The sequence below is a fragment of the Lemur catta genome, chromosome 7 (assembly GCF_020740605.2).
Source record: "Lemur catta isolate mLemCat1 chromosome 7, mLemCat1.pri, whole genome shotgun sequence".
Lineage (NCBI taxonomy): Eukaryota > Metazoa > Chordata > Mammalia > Primates > Lemuridae > Lemur > Lemur catta.
In genome coordinates, this window is record NC_059134.1 from 98955437 (window position 1) to 98970631 (window position 15195).

The following is a 15195-nucleotide window of genomic DNA, read 5'->3' on the forward strand; positions in this document are numbered from 1 at the left end:
GTGTGGGGCGAGAGGACCGTGGAGCCAGCCTCCTTTCAATATGCATTTGAAGAAAGAGTTCCTTGAGCAAACAAGCAACACCTCCTATTCTGGCTCAACCCCCTCTTGGCACAGGCAGCAGGGCCAGAGAGGGGCAGCTAATTAAGAAAGGTCACGCAGCACTATGTGCCAGAGCCAGACCTCAAACTCAAGTTCTAGAAGAGGCTCAGAAAGGAGAGGATGTGACCTCAGTTCACCGAAGACATCAGCATTCCTGCCTTTTCCTTTCCTGCCTAAAAGGGCTTGGTCCAGGCTGTTCCAGGGGGCAACACCTGATCCTATCTAATCCCCGCGTCTCAGCCCTTCCTTGCCCCAGGGCCCACCTGGAGCCAGGAAACATTCTTCGTGCTTGCCCGGGCCTCCATCATGGGAATTTCAAAAGCACGAGTACAGCAAAGTGCCCTCTCCCAGCCACCCCAGCCTCCAGGCCGGTGAGGGCTCAGTGTCATCAGCCCCGTTCCAGGGACCTGCTTCCCACTTTGCCATCTTGGCCGGTCTGCATGATTTTAACCCTTTCTTCTGTGAGTCTTTCACCCAGCAGTGCCCAGCCCAGACCAAAGACTAGGTGTAGGAGAGACCACAGGAGGGACGAACTTTTAAAAAGGATTTTAAAAAACTGTCATCGAAGGTCAGATTTTGAAAAGAGCTTGGTTCAACCTATGAGGTGATATCAAGGTGGTCACTAGCATGACCTTTGGAGCCAGGCTGCCTGGGTTCAAATGACAGCTGTGTGACCCTGGACAAGTTATGCAGCCTCTCTGGTCTCAGTTTCTTCATCTGAGAAATGGAAGAGCTGATACCACCCACAACATAGGAATATGGTAAGATTTAAAGGTGCTAATACATGGGAAGTGTTTAGAAACAGTATCTGGCACCCAATGAACCCCGAGTGGGAGTTTGCTATTATTGACATTCTATCAAGCTCCTGCTCGAATGCCTCCTGGGATGGGGAACTCACTCCTCCCAGGGCAGCCTATTAGACATTTTGGTGTATTAGGAAGCTTTTCTCTATTAAGCTGAAGTCTGAAGTCTGCTGACCTGCTCTTCTTTACAAGAGCCCTGGTTCCCTCTGGGGACAGCTATGAAGACCCAGGTCAACCGAAACAAAACACACTCTCGGTAGTGTACTGTCTCATCTGCTTGCGTTAATGCTCCTTTGGGGGACTGCAGCCCACGCAGCCCAGAGCACAGTGCAAATATCCGTCTCCCTTTGAGACTCAGCTGTCAAATGTTGGTGTACTCTGGCCTCGGAGGCCTGGTAGGGCCTGACCCCATTTGTTCCAGCTAAGGGTCTTCACTGGAAGCCTTGACATTCCAGGCTTCAGAGGGGAGGCACGTGCTGATGTCCAGGGCCAGCCCTGGCATACCTGTAGCCCCTGCCTTCTTGTAGGAGGGAAATGAGTGAATCTTACTGCCCAGGACTGGGCTAGTCAAGAAAGAAAGAGGCTGCCTTTCTGGCCAGGGCCTGTCATCTCTTTGGAAAATCACTGAACTTGACCAAGTGGTGTTAGAGCCCACTGCTACAGTCCCAGGACCTTACAAAGAATTTGCCAGTATGTTCAAGCAGGCAGAGTGTGGATTCCCAAGTCAAAGCTCTACTCCTTCCTGCATGTCAGGCAGTCTCCTCACATGTAAAATGGGCATAATAACAATAGCTGCTGTCTTGCAGGGCTGGGGCAAGAAGCGATGAGATGTCAGGCAACTCAGCGCCTGGCACAGCACAGAGGAAGTGCTTAATAAATGGGGACAGTTAGAAGGGGGGCCCAGAATTTCCAACTTAGACTCAAAGAAGGAAGGATTTTTTAGTCTGTTCCTTCACATTACACGTAGAAGAACTGAGGCCTACAGGTGGAAGGTCCGAGAGTCACCCAGCAATTCGGTTACAACTGGGACCTGCGTCCAGGTGCACAGCCCCTAGCCTCCTGCTGCTTGTGGGCTCCAGCCCTTGCCCTCCCAGAACACTCCTTGCCCAGGCCCGCCCCTTCTGTTCCGGAGGGCGGACGAGCGAGGCTGGGCGGCCTGTGGCCGGGGCGTGGAGCCACCTGCCCCCTAGCCTGGTTGGGGCAGCACCTGCAGTTTCGAGTAATGGCCGCTAGGTGTCGCCACACAGCAAAAAAACACGGGCTGCGGGTGTTGCGCGAGGACCGCCCGCTGCCGGGCGTGACGGGGACTCAGGCTGGGGGAGCAGCCCTGGGGAATTCCTGCCCGAGTCCTGTGTCCGCTGCAGCCCAGAGCTGCCCCAAGGGACGCCCTAACGGACCGACGATTTCAAAGCTTTCTCCGTCCCTTCCGCTCCTCACCATCTGCTAAAAGGGAAACCTGGCCACAGCCTCCCTGCCCTGCCGCGCTTGCCCCTGCCGCCTTCCACGTGAGTGCCCGTCCTCATCTCTGCCTGGGGCAGGGAGGGCCACGACCTGCAGACACCGTGCGTGCGGCATTTCAAATCCAGCAGCCCCGCGGGGTGGGCGTGGTTATTCCCTGCCCGCAGGTGCAGAAACGGGCTCAGAGAGATGAAGCCTGGAGCCCTGCGGCAGAAGTAGGCTGTGAGCTCAGGCTCTGGAATTGAGCTTTCTTTTGCTACATGACGCTGGCTGGCTGAGTCCCCCCCAGGCTGTGGGGGGGCCACGTGGAATTCCTGCTTACAACCCTTGGGGCCAACGCTTTTCCTAGCAGGCAGTGAGCACTCAAAGGCGCCTCTGTCCAGGGCCTTTCCCTAACTCTTAGATGGCACTTACTGTGTGCCAGGTGCTGGGCTAAGTGCTTCATGTGTACCACAACCCCACAGGTAGGGACCATCATTACTCCTGTTCTCCAACAGGGGAAACCGAGGCACAAGTAACATGCACCAAGTCTTTTAGTTACTTAGTGGCAGGGCCAGGGCCCACGCCATCTGGCTTCAGAGTCTGAGCTCTTGCTTATAACCCTTCTCCAGGCACTTTGAAGAGAGCTGCTCTCTCCCTTCACCCTGCGTGAGGCCCCACCTATGGCTGTCTCACCCTTCCTTGTGTTTCATGCATGGAGCTCATGGGGCTGTCAGTAGGCTGGGAGCTCCTCCTGGAGGGCAGGGCTGGATGCAGTCACTCCTGTGTGCTTGCCGCCTCCGACCCCTACATAGAATTGTTGCTCGGATGGTGAGCACCCAGCACACCTCCACGTGAGGGCATCTCCCGGGTGAGGGCGGCCCCCTCTCCCTCCATTCCCACCTCACGGTCCCCTGAGAGCAGGGGTGCCCTGGGGCCAGCTCATGAGAGCTGAAGGCGAAACTTCCAGGAAATTTGCAAACTGGTTGTTAAACTCTGCCATTTCTAAAAAGTTAGATTACTTAAACTTACAATTTAATAGATTATATTAAAAACAAAGATAATATATACTTAAAACTCATCACCCCCTAATTATATTTGTACATTTTTCTGTTATTTGTGTTCTTGAGGTAACTTAACGTCTGTCGTATGTATACGGTGGAAACACTAGTGGTGAGCTACCTTCCCAAGTCCCCATTCAGTGACATTGCGTTGGTGGTTTGACAGCAGCCCTGATGGGAGTATTTATACCCCAGATATTGGCAAATGCCACAAATCAGGGCTCCCCCAGCCCACCCGGAGATCCAACTGTTACACCATTTACAAGCCTAAAAGCCAACTTGAGGCAATCGGGCTGTCACAGAAGGAGCGTGGACCGTGGAGTCTGCTCACAAGATTTGGGTCCAGGCTCTGACTCCACCCACGGTGGGGCCTGGGCTATTTGTCCCTGAGCCTCACCTTCCCACCTGCAAAATAAGGCTAAAGAGCAGCAGCTTTTAAAAACTGAGCCTTCACTATCTGCAAGGTGCTGAATCCACGCTCTCATCAAATCTGCCAGCACCCCGTGAGGTGGCCAGCTACATCCTTCGTCAGACGGGGGGACGAGGGTGCTAAGAGGATATTGAGGATAATACCTCATCAAGGGTGACAGGGCAGATCTGAACCACACTCTTCCCTGTTGTGGTTTCTCAGCCCCATAATAGTACCCAGTTCACAGGGTAGTTGGGGGATTATACGAGGTAATGTGTGTAAAGGGCTTAGCACAGATTTGGCTTCGGCAGAACATAGTAAACATTAATTTACCAAGAGGCTTAAGAGTGGGATCTGGTCCACCCACGTCGGACTCTCAACCGGGCTATTTTCTGATTGTGAGATCTCCGGCCAGTCAAGTCACTTTGCTCCTCTAAGCCTCATGTTCCCCATGTGAAAATAGGGATAAAAATAGCTACCCGGAAGAGCTGCTCTGAGGACGGAGATAAAGGATGTAAAGTGTCTGGGGAGAAGTGGGTACTCAATAAATGGGAGTGAGTGTTTCGGATTATCTTTTATTTCATGTCACTCAGACAGCCACTCTTCCCAGCCCGGTGGCGGAGGCTGGGACAGCTGGAGCTGTGGAGACAGGGCCTTGCCTGGGCAGCTCCTGGCCCTCACCTCCTGGCCAGGTCAGCCCCGAGGGGGCCCTGGCCCTAGAAGGGCTCAGAAGCATGAGGACGCTGTTGCTAGGCGCCAGTTGCTAGGCAACGCACTGTTTCTCCTGGCCGGGCCAGTCCGGGAGGCCCGGCTTCTCTTGAGAAGCTCCTGGCCGACCTCAGAGCCACTGCGGAGGGCAGGTGAGGGTGGGGCCGGCTGCGGTTGGGTCCGAGAGCAGAGCCAACTTCCAGCGGGAGGCGGGCAAGGCTGAGGGAGAGACAGCCGGCCTGGGGCTGGGACCAGCCGGGCGCCCAAGCCTGACTTCTTGGGGAGGCCAGGAATTCCCTGGGGTGTCAGGTCACTCATTCCCTGAGAGGAGGGTGTGTGGTGGTTCGGTTCAGGGTTCAGGGCCGAGGAGTCAGACACCCTAGGTCTGAAGCCCGGCTCTTCCACCTATTGTGAGCAAATCCTTTGTCACTTGGGGCCTCACCTTCCCGCTGTGAAATGGGGATGTGAAGGTTCAGGAGAAGGGTGGGGAAGGGGAAACGATACCAAGTAACCCCGAGGGAAGTGCTGGAGATCAGTCTTTCCTGGGCCTGGGCGTGGGGTCAGGGGGAGGGACCGAGGCCTGGGAGAAGCGCTGGCCTCGGTGAGGTGACAACTGCCACCTCTGTGCTTCCTCCCAGGCCCGGGCCCTGCCCCAGCATCATGATGGGGAAACTCCCCCTGGGGGTCGTCTCCCCTTACGTGAAGATGAGTTCGGGGGGCTGCACGGACCCCCTGAAGTTCTACGCCACTAGCTACTGCACAGCCTACGGTGAGGCACCTTTGTGCCAGAGCCACCCCCAGGACACGAAGGGAGAGGCCCTCTCGGGGGGAGCAGCCCCTCTGGTCGGTCACGCTGCAGAGTGACCCCATCACACCGAATCACTCTGTCCCTTCCCCTGTTCTGTCCCTGTTGTTCTGTCACTGTGATTCTGCCACGCCGACCCTGTCCCCACCGTGTTGACTCCATTTCCTGTTGTCATAGTCCTGATGGGCCAGGCTGGCTCAGCTCTGGCCCATGGCTCTGAGCCTTCCCCTGTCACAGAGACCCCAGGGCCCCCCAGGGGGAGGCCGGCCCTGCCCAGGAAGCCCTGCTCGCTCCTCCCCCGACTGACTCTGCTGACCTGTGGTCCTGTCTCCCTGTTTCCCCTCGGCAGGCCGGGAGGATTTCAAGCCCCAAGTGGGCAGTCATATGGGCACAGGGTACAAATCGAATTACCGGCCCATGGTCTCCTACCAAGCCAGTCTGGACACCCTGGACAACCCTGCCATGGGGTACGGTCCCTGTGACCCTTCCCACCCCAGCCCTGCTGGGCCTCAGCCCTCAGGGACATCAGAGCTCTTCAGAACAAATCTGGGCTCTGTGGATGGGGACCCTGAGCCTTGCCTGGCCTAGGCCTGGGGTCCTGGGTGACTTGGGGCCCGGCTCCCAGCTTGGAGCCAAAGGATGGCAGGCTCCTGAGGCAACTGCGGGAGGTGGGAAGCCCCTGGGCATAAGCAACACAGCCCCTAGACAAAGGCAGGTGGCCCTGCGGTCCTAGCGCCTGCTCCTGCCTCACCCTCAGGGAACAAGTCCGGGACAATTATCAGACAGTGAACAGTCAGAGTTACCGTCCCCTGGAGGTGCCAGATGGCAAGTACCCACTCCCCTGGAACATGCACCAGACCAGCTCTGGCTACGGGCGGGAGAAGCCTGGTGCAGGCGTCCCCACCAAGGAGGTCAGTGCTGGGCCGGGGCCAGGACGGGTGGGGGTGGGGCACCCTGGGCGGGGCTGGAGAGGGCTTGGGGGCTGGTCAGGGTGGGGTCCCTCCAGCCGGCTGAGACTGCACTGCCAACGGCCGGTCATGGCAGAGGTGACAGGGCATGAGGAGCCACAATGTGGAGTGGGGTTCACTCACCTTTCTCCCCTTTGTCCTCCTCCCCCTCCTACTTCCCCACCCTCTCCACCCCCCAACCCCGTCCTCACCCCTACTGTCCCCACCATTGTCATCATCACTCCATCTTCTTCATTTCTATGGTCACTATTACCATGGTTCTCATCACTGTGCCAGCAGAAGGGCTATGCATTCCCTCATTCAGCCACCATGCTCTGAATATCTCTTTTATATTGATGGTGACGTGAGCCCTGGGGAGAAATCTGACAGGGGAGGAGTAGGGAGTGAAGTCGTGAAGGAGTGGCAAGTGCCCACGGGGGAGCGTGAGGAAAGAGCTTGCCCTGCAGACACTGGACAGAGACCAAGGGAGCCTAGTGTCCTCCAGGTGCAGCGCCCTGAGGGGAGAGTGGAACAGGCAGCGCCAACAAGTGCAAAGGCCCTGAGGCAGGAGTGTCTGATGGCAGGAGGCAGCAGGTGGCTGGGGCAGAGTGCTGACCCCAGGTCCTCCGGGGCTGCTGTCAGGACGTGGGGCTCCCTGTGGGTGTGGTGGGAAGGCGGCAGGGCTCTGGGCAGAGCAGGGCGTGGCCAGTTTGGCTGTAAAGGGACGACTATGGCTGCTCTGCAGATACTGTACCCCGTAGATAGAGGTCAAGGGCAGAATCGGGGCCAGGAAGTGACTGCCACGCCCTCACCTGCCGGGAGGGTAATTGGCACTCCCTCCTCCCAGGTCAGGAAGGTCCATTTCGACACCCAGGAGCATGGGCCCCAGGCTATCACGGGCCTGGAGCCCAAAGACATGCCCCTGCTCCACCAGCAGCAGGGCAAAGGCTCGCTGGAGTTGGAGAACTGGAGACACGTGAGTGGTGCCCAGCTAAGGGCTGCAGGGTGGGGGCAGAGGGGCCACACCTGCCTCGCCTCCCCCCCACCCTCGTGCTGCGGGACTCCCCCCAGAAGCCGACTCTGGGCTCGGCACCAAGACAGAGGGGGAGAGCAAGGGATGTGATATGGGATGTTTCCCGAACAGCTCTCACGGGCTTCTAAGGATTTAACGCTTCCATCCCCTTCTCTCCTCTGTTCCCATGCTCTGCACCCAGGGCTATGAGAAGAGGGCGTCATCTTCCTCATCACCTGTCTCCTGTTTACCGTCCCTTCTGGCCTGGGTCCCTCTGGGCCCCTTGCTCATTCCTAAGCATCCCCTGCGGCATGTGACTTAGCATGCGTTGTCACAGGGGAGCTGTGCTCTTGTAGTGTTTCTGGCCCGGTGACGGCCCGTCAGAGAGAGATTTACGTCTGGTGTGCTGTGCGGGCCGTCCGTCCCAGAATGTGCCCTGCAGGCCTGCACGGAGCACACACCAGCCAGGAGCTGCCCCATCACTGCCTGCCCGGGCACCTGGGTGCCCACTGCCCACCCTCTGTGTTCCAGGGCCCGCGCTTCATGACTTCCGAGTACAACTCCAAGTATCTCCGGGAGCCTTCGAACCAGCCAGGTAGGCCCATGTCTGAACTCATGCCTCCCTCCCGATCCACCTCCCCACTTCCTACCCAAAGGAGAGACCCCCGGGGGGCTGGAGGTGGCATAGGACCAGGGAGACACCAGAGGCAGAAACAAGCCATTCAGTTGGCCTGTCGGAACGTTGTCTCCCAGGCTGACCGCAGTGCCTTAGGCCTGCTGACCCCCAAAGGCCAATGCGGCTTGTGCCCAGCGGCTGCCTGGCCTGCCACGGTGGCTCCTGGCCTGCTGGCTCTCGCCCTTCCTGCTGCTCCGTCCCTGTTCTCTGGCCCGGACTTTGCAGTCCTTGCCCTGGTGCCCACGATCCCCATGGCTGAGGTCTCCAGGTCCTTGGAGGCTGCTCCCTACCCACCTGCTGGGACATCGGGCCTGGGAAGCCACGTGGGGGCTGTCTTTTGCAGATCTCCTGCAGAAGAGATCAGTCGGCGCCAAGGAGAACACCGGCTTCACCGAAGAGTCCAACAAGAACCCCATCGTCTTCCAGCCACCCTCCCAGGCCCTCCCTGGGGACCCGGTAAGTCCACTGGGGCCCAGCTAGAACTTTAGGGTGCTTGAGGCCCTCCAGTCTCCGGGTTTCTAGCTTTTCTGGCTTTTTTCAGAATGTGAGCTGCAGAGCCCTTTGTTCAAACACATGGTGAAAGAGCCTGGGTGAAAACCACTGCTTTGGTCCAACTCTCCCATTTTATAGATGAGAAGACTGAGGTCCGAAGAGATGGAAGGGCATAGCCAGGGTCACTCAGAGTTCAGACAAGAACCCTGGCCTGCTGGTTCCCGCTCGGGGTCTTCCTCTTCCTTCTCCCCAAACTCTTCCCTTGTCTCAGTTTCCCCAGTTCTGCCCATCTTTGCTGCACTCACCTCTGTGCTCAGTGCAGTAGGGCCCAAGAGCAAAGTGGGTGGGGACAGCCAGCTCCACTGAGGACAGCCGAGCTGCCCCTGTTGGGCTGACCTCCTCTGCGGGCCTCTTCACAGACCCTCCTCCCAGGCCGGAGTGTCACCAAGTCGGACTTCCTCCCCATGGCCCACCCGCACGTAAGCGGAGCTGGGGGGAGCTGGGCACTGCTGAGGCTGGGGGGTGGGTGGCAGTTAGGACAGGGCCCTGGACAGCGTGGGGGGCGGGGAGGCAGCCACACTTGGTGCCAGCGGCTGCTTTCTTCCCCCAGGGAGCCGAGTTCCTGCCCGTGCTGCCCAGAGGCTCGGAGCGGGAGTCAGGCTACAGCCGAGTGAATGAAAGGACCCTGAACCCCAGAGTGAGTGACTTTGGCGCCTTCCTCAGAGAAGGGAGGAGACGGGGAGAGGTTTCCTGGACCAGGTGGCATTTGGGCCAGGCCTTGAAGAATGGGAAGAATTAGCATATTTGGAGATGTGGAGGTCGGGCCCCAGGTGGAGGGGTGAGGCCTGGGGGCTGGAAAGGGAGGCTGTGTCTGAACTGGCAACTTGCACTTGGCTGGAAGGGGAAAGGCAGGTGCCTGGGGCTGCGGCTGCCTCTGCCTCCCCATCCGCCTGCCCCAGCTGGCCACCACAGCCTCCCTTCTTGCGGCTCTGTCCCCTGCAGGTGCCCCCTCCCAGCCCAGAACTCAGCAGCATGAGCCACCGGCAGTTCCAGCCACCCCAGCGGGTGCGACAGACAAACGTGGCCCTGCTTGGCCGCGAGACTGTGGGGAAGAAGGTGAGCCCTCGGCACCCAGCCTGCACCCCCAAGTCCCCACCCTCCTGCCCTGACAGCTGCCCTGTCTGCCCCTCTCTGCAGGAGTCCACAGGCTTCAGCAGCAACAACCCCACCTATGTCTGGAACCCCCACGACCCTGATAAAGATAATCGGTACCTGACCACCTACAACCAAGGGTGAGGCCCCTTCCCCTGCCAAAGCTGAAACCCATTTGACAGACAGATAGACTGAGGCTGGGTCAAGTAATGAGCCTACAGCCCTGTGGAGAATTAGTGTGGGGTCCCCCAGAAGCAGGCCCCAAGCCAGGGACTCGAGTGCACGCACTTTATTGGGCGTGTGGGGAGTGGGGAAGTGGGTCGGGGAGGAAAGGCAGCAATGACGGGTGTGTTGTCACGCCAGCTATCCTGAAGGGAGGCTAGAAAACAGTGTTAAGACACACAACTCAGAACTACCCCAGCCACAGGGAGAGGGAGCTGGGTGTTTATACCCCACAGCCGGCCAGCACTGGTTAGAAGCCATCCCCAGGGCGACAGTAAATCCCAGGTCCTTGCTCAGGTAAAGCAGGTTCCAGCAACCCCAGGGTAGCTTTCCCACAGAGATGCAGTGCAGGGCATTGGTGGCCAGGCTAGTGGCATGGGAAGGACAAGGGGAGTGCTGGGAGGTTGGAGCAACGGCAACATCTGCTAAGACATCTAAGACATCAGATCCAGGCCGAGGCAGGTGGCTCAGTGATCCCTCAGATGGTGAGGTCTGTGCTGTGTGGGCCCAGGGTGAGGTGGGAGTATCTGGGCATCAGGAAGGGCTTCCAGGAGGAGGTGGCCCCCAGAGCCATGGGGAAGCCCCCCCACCCCCCAGGGCCAGCACTGGGTGGGGAGGGCATTACAGGAGTGGTAAAGGAAGTGGAATTCTTAGGACAAACTCCCCCAAGCTGGGAAGCCCAAGTTCCCCTCACGGCATCTGTCACCTGTGTCCACACTGCTCTCCCTCTAACTGGTCTTCAAAGGTGTCCCTGCCACCTTCCTGTTTACTCAGGCTCCCCACTCCCACCCCTGCTCCAGGTGTCTGTGTGTCCAGCATAACGCTGGGTGTCAGGCGCACTTGCAGGTCCTTGCTGGTGTGCACAGAGCCCCCAAGGTGGTAATCACTGACTTCCGTGTTGATCTACCTGCACCCCCTCTTCGTAAACTCAAGGGCAGGGCCCACATCTTACTCATCTTTGCACCCTCTGAAGCTGGCCCTCATATACTGGTGAAATGGAAGGCAGTCGAACGCCTGGAGAGACAGGGAGGAGACAGGGTCCCGCCCCAGGTGCAGGCAGGCAGGGAGGCAGGGGTCCCTGCAAGCCCAAGTGCTCAGCGTCAGCGTCAGCGTGCCTGGGGCAGCAGCGGGCTCAGGGCAGGGGAGGGCAGGCTCCTTGAGGAGGAGTTCCCCAAGAGGACAAGCACTTAGGGAGCGCCAGGGAGAGGGGACAGTGTGGGCAAAGGCCAGGAGGCTGGAGGGATCAGAGGGGAAGGCAGGAGAGGCTGCAGGGGGAGCAGAGGCTGGCTTCTGGCCAACAACCCTTCCTCCACTCCAGATACTTTGAGAACATCCCCAAGGGTCTGGACCGGGAAGGCTGGACTCGAGGTGGCATCCAGCCCCAGACGCCGGGAGGCTATGGCCTCAACCAGCCGGTCACTCGCATGGAGGCCACCCCCAACCCCACGGAGAGCCTGCGGCGCCTGCACCCCCACGTGGGAAGGTGGCACTCCCCACCCAGCTCTGTCCCGTCTCCATGCTCCTCCCCCTCAGTCCCAGCCTCAGGCAGCCCTGCTGCAGGCCTTTCCCTGTCCCTCTCCCCTCCTCTGTCTGTCTGTCTGTCTGTTGGCTGGAGAGGCCCCTTTCCCCAGGCTGGCTTTGTCACTGTTCCTGCAGCCACCAATGGCTTGTCCGCTCCCCTCTCTCCAGGGACCCCTCCCTCACCTGCCTCTAGGCGCCCAGGCCTGGTGGGAGGCAGGGGCAGGAGGAGGGCGGCTCCAGAGATGAATGGACTGTGGTCCTGCCTCACTCTCCTTTCCACTCGATTCAATTCCTCGAACATTGCATTATGCCGACGTGGCCCGGAGTTGGCAGGCAGAGAATGTTTGTGGCTTGGCTGCCCTGGCTGGGCCCTGACCAGGCTCTCAGGACAGGCAGGCAGAAGACAGGTCCGGGCTCTGCCCCCCACCCCCCTTCAAACGAGCCCCTCCCTCCCCGCAGAACCCTGACCTCAGTCGACCCCTTCTACCGAGACACACCTCACAGCAGCCGCTTCGTGGCACCCAGCTGAGCCTGAGACCCGGTAAGGGCCTGGGGACCCCCACCCACAGCGGACCCCTGTGTGGGGGTGGCTGCTGTGGGCCTGACTGGGGACCCCAGCCTGGGTGGGGTTGGGAGATCAGGGGCCTCTCAGGGGCAGGGGAGGGCACAGCACCACCAGAGCCCCTCACTGAGGCTTTCCTTTCGCCCCCACAGGTTTGCCCACCCACGGACAGGTGCAGCTACTGTCCCTACTCCCACCCCCTCCCCCACCAGGACTCCTCACTTTCCTAACAGAATAAAGAGCACTGAAGCAGAGAAGTGTGACGGCCACTGTCATGGCAGCCAGGAAAAGGAGGCTGAGCTGGGGCGGTGGGTGCCGGTGGGGCAGGGTTAGGGCCAGGTCTGGCGTCAGGGGCTCGGTTGGAACCTGAGTTACTGTGACACCATGGACAAGGCACTTTACTCTTGGGACTCAGATTCCTGTGCTGTAAAGGGGTTCTCTGTGGCCTGTGCTGTCTGGGAAAGCGCTCAGTCAGGCGGGGCAGGCAGGAGGGGGGGGGGAGGTGGGAAGTTGGGGGAGGGAGCCAGGACAGGGGGGCAGGCGGGAAGTGGGGGGAGGAGGCAGCCAGGACGGGGGCGGGGCAGGCGGGAAGTGGGGGGGCAGAGGTGGGGGCAGGTGGCCTGAGGGGGCGAGTCACTGCAAGTCCTCACTAGGCCTCAGTTACCTGGTCTATAAAATGGAGAGGGGGTCAGGGTAGGACTTCCAGGCCCTTCTGTGTCCCACACTGGGGGGCCTAAGGGAGAGAGGAGGGCTGTGGGGGGGCAGTGGGGAGGGAGTGGCAGAGATCTGTCCCCAGAGAGACAGAGGAGAGTTGGAGGAGAGTCCTCGACAGATGGACACCTGGATGCTGGCCCAGAGAGGGGAGGGGCTGATCACGAAGGCTGGTGCCCCCCTCCCTCCAGCCCAGGTGACTAGAGCAGGGCAGCCCCTTAGTGAGAATGAGAACAGGATGCGCCCCGGGCGGGGCCCCACGCAGGTGCAGGCCCTGATGCGCCAAGTCAGAGAAAGGCCTCCCTTCCCGCAGGTGCTGCAGCCTGGTGCCAGGCCCCCAGCCTGCCAGGCAGCGTCTGGGCCAGCTCTCAGCACTTTTTGTCACCTCGGCCAGGTGTGTTTGTGCAGCGCACAATGCTGCAACTGTATATTGTGGCCCTGCTGGCACCAGCCTCTTGTTCTATAAATGAGGAACCTGGACCCAGAGAGGGTGCACGAGCTGCTCAAGGTGACGGGGCAGAAAGGCAGCAGCAGCCTTGGGCAGGGGATGTCCCCTGCGCCTTGCAGCTCCTTCCAGCATGCAGAGGGGTGCACTCTGTGGTTCAGGAGCTGTTCCCAGCATCCCAGCAGTCTCGAGCAGCAGGCCCGGGCCTGTCCACAGCCTGGCTGGGGCTCCATGTGGGCTGTGGGCGGCTCCAGCTGGTCCCAGCATTGGAGGAGGGGAGTAGAGGACACAGAGTCTCTCAGCTAGAAACCCAGCCAGACTAGGACCCAGTGACAGCCCAGACTGTGGGTGGGGACCTGCTGGTCCATGCCACCCAACATGTGGGGTGAGTCACCAGACAGGAGCCTGGGCCGCAACCACGGCCCAGCTGCTATAACGAGGGGCGTGAGAGTTGGGGGTGAATCAGCCCCTCCCCACCCAAAGACACGCACACACAAGAACACACTGCCAACACAAAAGCGCACGCAGATACAAGTAACACTGCACACAGATCCCTGAAAACACACACATGCAAACACACGTAGGCACAGAGATACGACGAGTACACATAGACTCACTGACAATAGACACAAAACAAGTAAGTGCACAAACACACAGATCTTCACATATAGACAGACACACACACACACACACACACACACAGAGGCAGCCTGCAGACACACCAGCGTGCACAGACATGGACACACAGACACACGAAAAGAGATGTCCGGAGACTCACAGACAGACATGCACGCCCCACCCTCTTCCCACTTCTCCGTCCCTGCCCCCCAGGAGGAGTGTCGTCTTACAGCTCATGTTCCTGCTCACCCGTCCTCTACCTGGCTCAGCAGGGGATATGGTGTCAGGGACCCCGGAGGCTGACTACACCCCCTTTCTCATTGTCCTGCGCCCAGTTTCCAGGACATGGATCTGAGGCCACCCCACGAGCATTGCTGAACTGGAGCTGCGGATCCCACCCCGGGGGGGGGGCCAAGCAGTGTCTGTGCTCCCCTCAGCCCCTGCCTCCCCCCCAGCCTCCTCAGGCAGCCCGGCCAGACCTCCCTGTTTGGGTCCTGGGCCCTAGTCCAGGTGCTGTGTGAGGACGGTGTGGCCCAGGGCATGGTGGCAGGAAGGGGGTCCAGGAGGGGGCAAGGCCAAGCCCAGGTGGCTCTGGAGCCCCTGCTCTGGAGGGCACGGATTTTCCCATTTCAAGGGAGGAGACAGATATGGAGTCAGCGAGGACCTGCTGGCAAGGGGTGGGCAGGAGCCCAGAGCGGCAGCAGCCTGGGGGGCATGAGTCAACTCCGAGTCCCCCCTCACTCTTCCTTCCAGGCCACTGCCCGCTGAGGCACTCCAGGCAGGCCTCACTGGGAGGGGCCAGGATACAGTGGAAGGGACCCACGGCTTGGCGGGGGAGGGGAGAGCCTGTGAGGCTGAAAGCGGGCACCCCGTGGAGAAGCCAGGCTGGTCAAACTTTGTGGGGCCTTGGAGGCCACACTAAGGAGCCGTCTGTGTCCCCCTCCTAAATTATGAGGCTCCACAAGGGCACAGACCATGTCTGTGTTGTTCATGCTGAAACTCCAGAGCCCAGGACAGATGAAGGAATGAATGAATGAATGAATGAATGAACGAATGCACACTGTCTGCCAGTGGGGACACCAGATGTGGGCTTCTGGGCATCACTCACCCTGACGCCAGGAGGTCAGGTGCCAGACTCCATGCGTCTGTGTAGCCTGGCAGCTGAGCCCCCCTGTGCCACTCCCATGTGCCCAGCTGCCGTGGCTGTGGCCCTTTGGGACCACGGCTTTGCCCACCAGGCTGTGCCTTTCCCTCTGCGTGTGCCTCTCGGTCCCCCTGCGTGGTGCCCAGCCTCCCACCACTGAGCTCCCTGTAGTGGCCTAAGCACCTCCACATTCCACCCTTGACCCTGGCAGGCCCCGAGACCAGGGAGTCAGTGCTGCACCCCCAGGGCAGGAGGGGTAGACACTTCCTACCTTGTGGCTCCTTAGGGCACTGAGCCCTGTTGAAGGGACCATCTTGCAGGTGGCATCACTCTCCTGCTCTGTGCCCTCAGCAGGCCAGGGGCCATGAGAG

General features: G+C 59.7%; 1 protein-coding gene across 1 annotated transcript; it reads left to right on the forward strand.

The window, feature by feature from the left end:
- The first annotated feature begins 4611 nt into the window (after positions 1-4611).
- PPP1R32 (protein phosphatase 1 regulatory subunit 32) lies at positions 4612-12160 on the forward strand. Its single transcript, XM_045555827.1, has 14 exons — positions 4612-4669; positions 5156-5286; positions 5672-5789; positions 6080-6233; positions 7117-7245; positions 7813-7876; positions 8301-8413; positions 8869-8928; positions 9060-9146; positions 9452-9565; positions 9647-9741; positions 11142-11306; positions 11804-11885; positions 12059-12160. The coding sequence occupies exons 2-13, from the start codon at positions 5178-5180 to the stop codon at positions 11871-11873; spliced, it is 1278 nt and encodes a 425-aa protein (XP_045411783.1). The 5' UTR covers positions 4612-4669; positions 5156-5177; the 3' UTR covers positions 11874-11885; positions 12059-12160.
- Positions 12161-15195: the final 3035 nt, after the last annotated feature.

Bases quoted from the DNA above. Each gene is read 5' to 3' on its own strand.
- PPP1R32 (XM_045555827.1), top strand. From the start codon at position 5,178: ATGATGGGGAAACTCCCCCTGGGGGTCGTCTCCCCTTACGTGAAGATG. The intron at 5,287-5,671 runs GTGAGGCACCTT...TCCCCTCGGCAG, and splicing joins TAGCTACTGCACAGCCTACG to GCCGGGAGGATTTCAAGCCC. The intron at 6,234-7,116 runs GTCAGTGCTGGG...CCCTCCTCCCAG, and splicing joins CAGGCGTCCCCACCAAGGAG to GTCAGGAAGGTCCATTTCGA.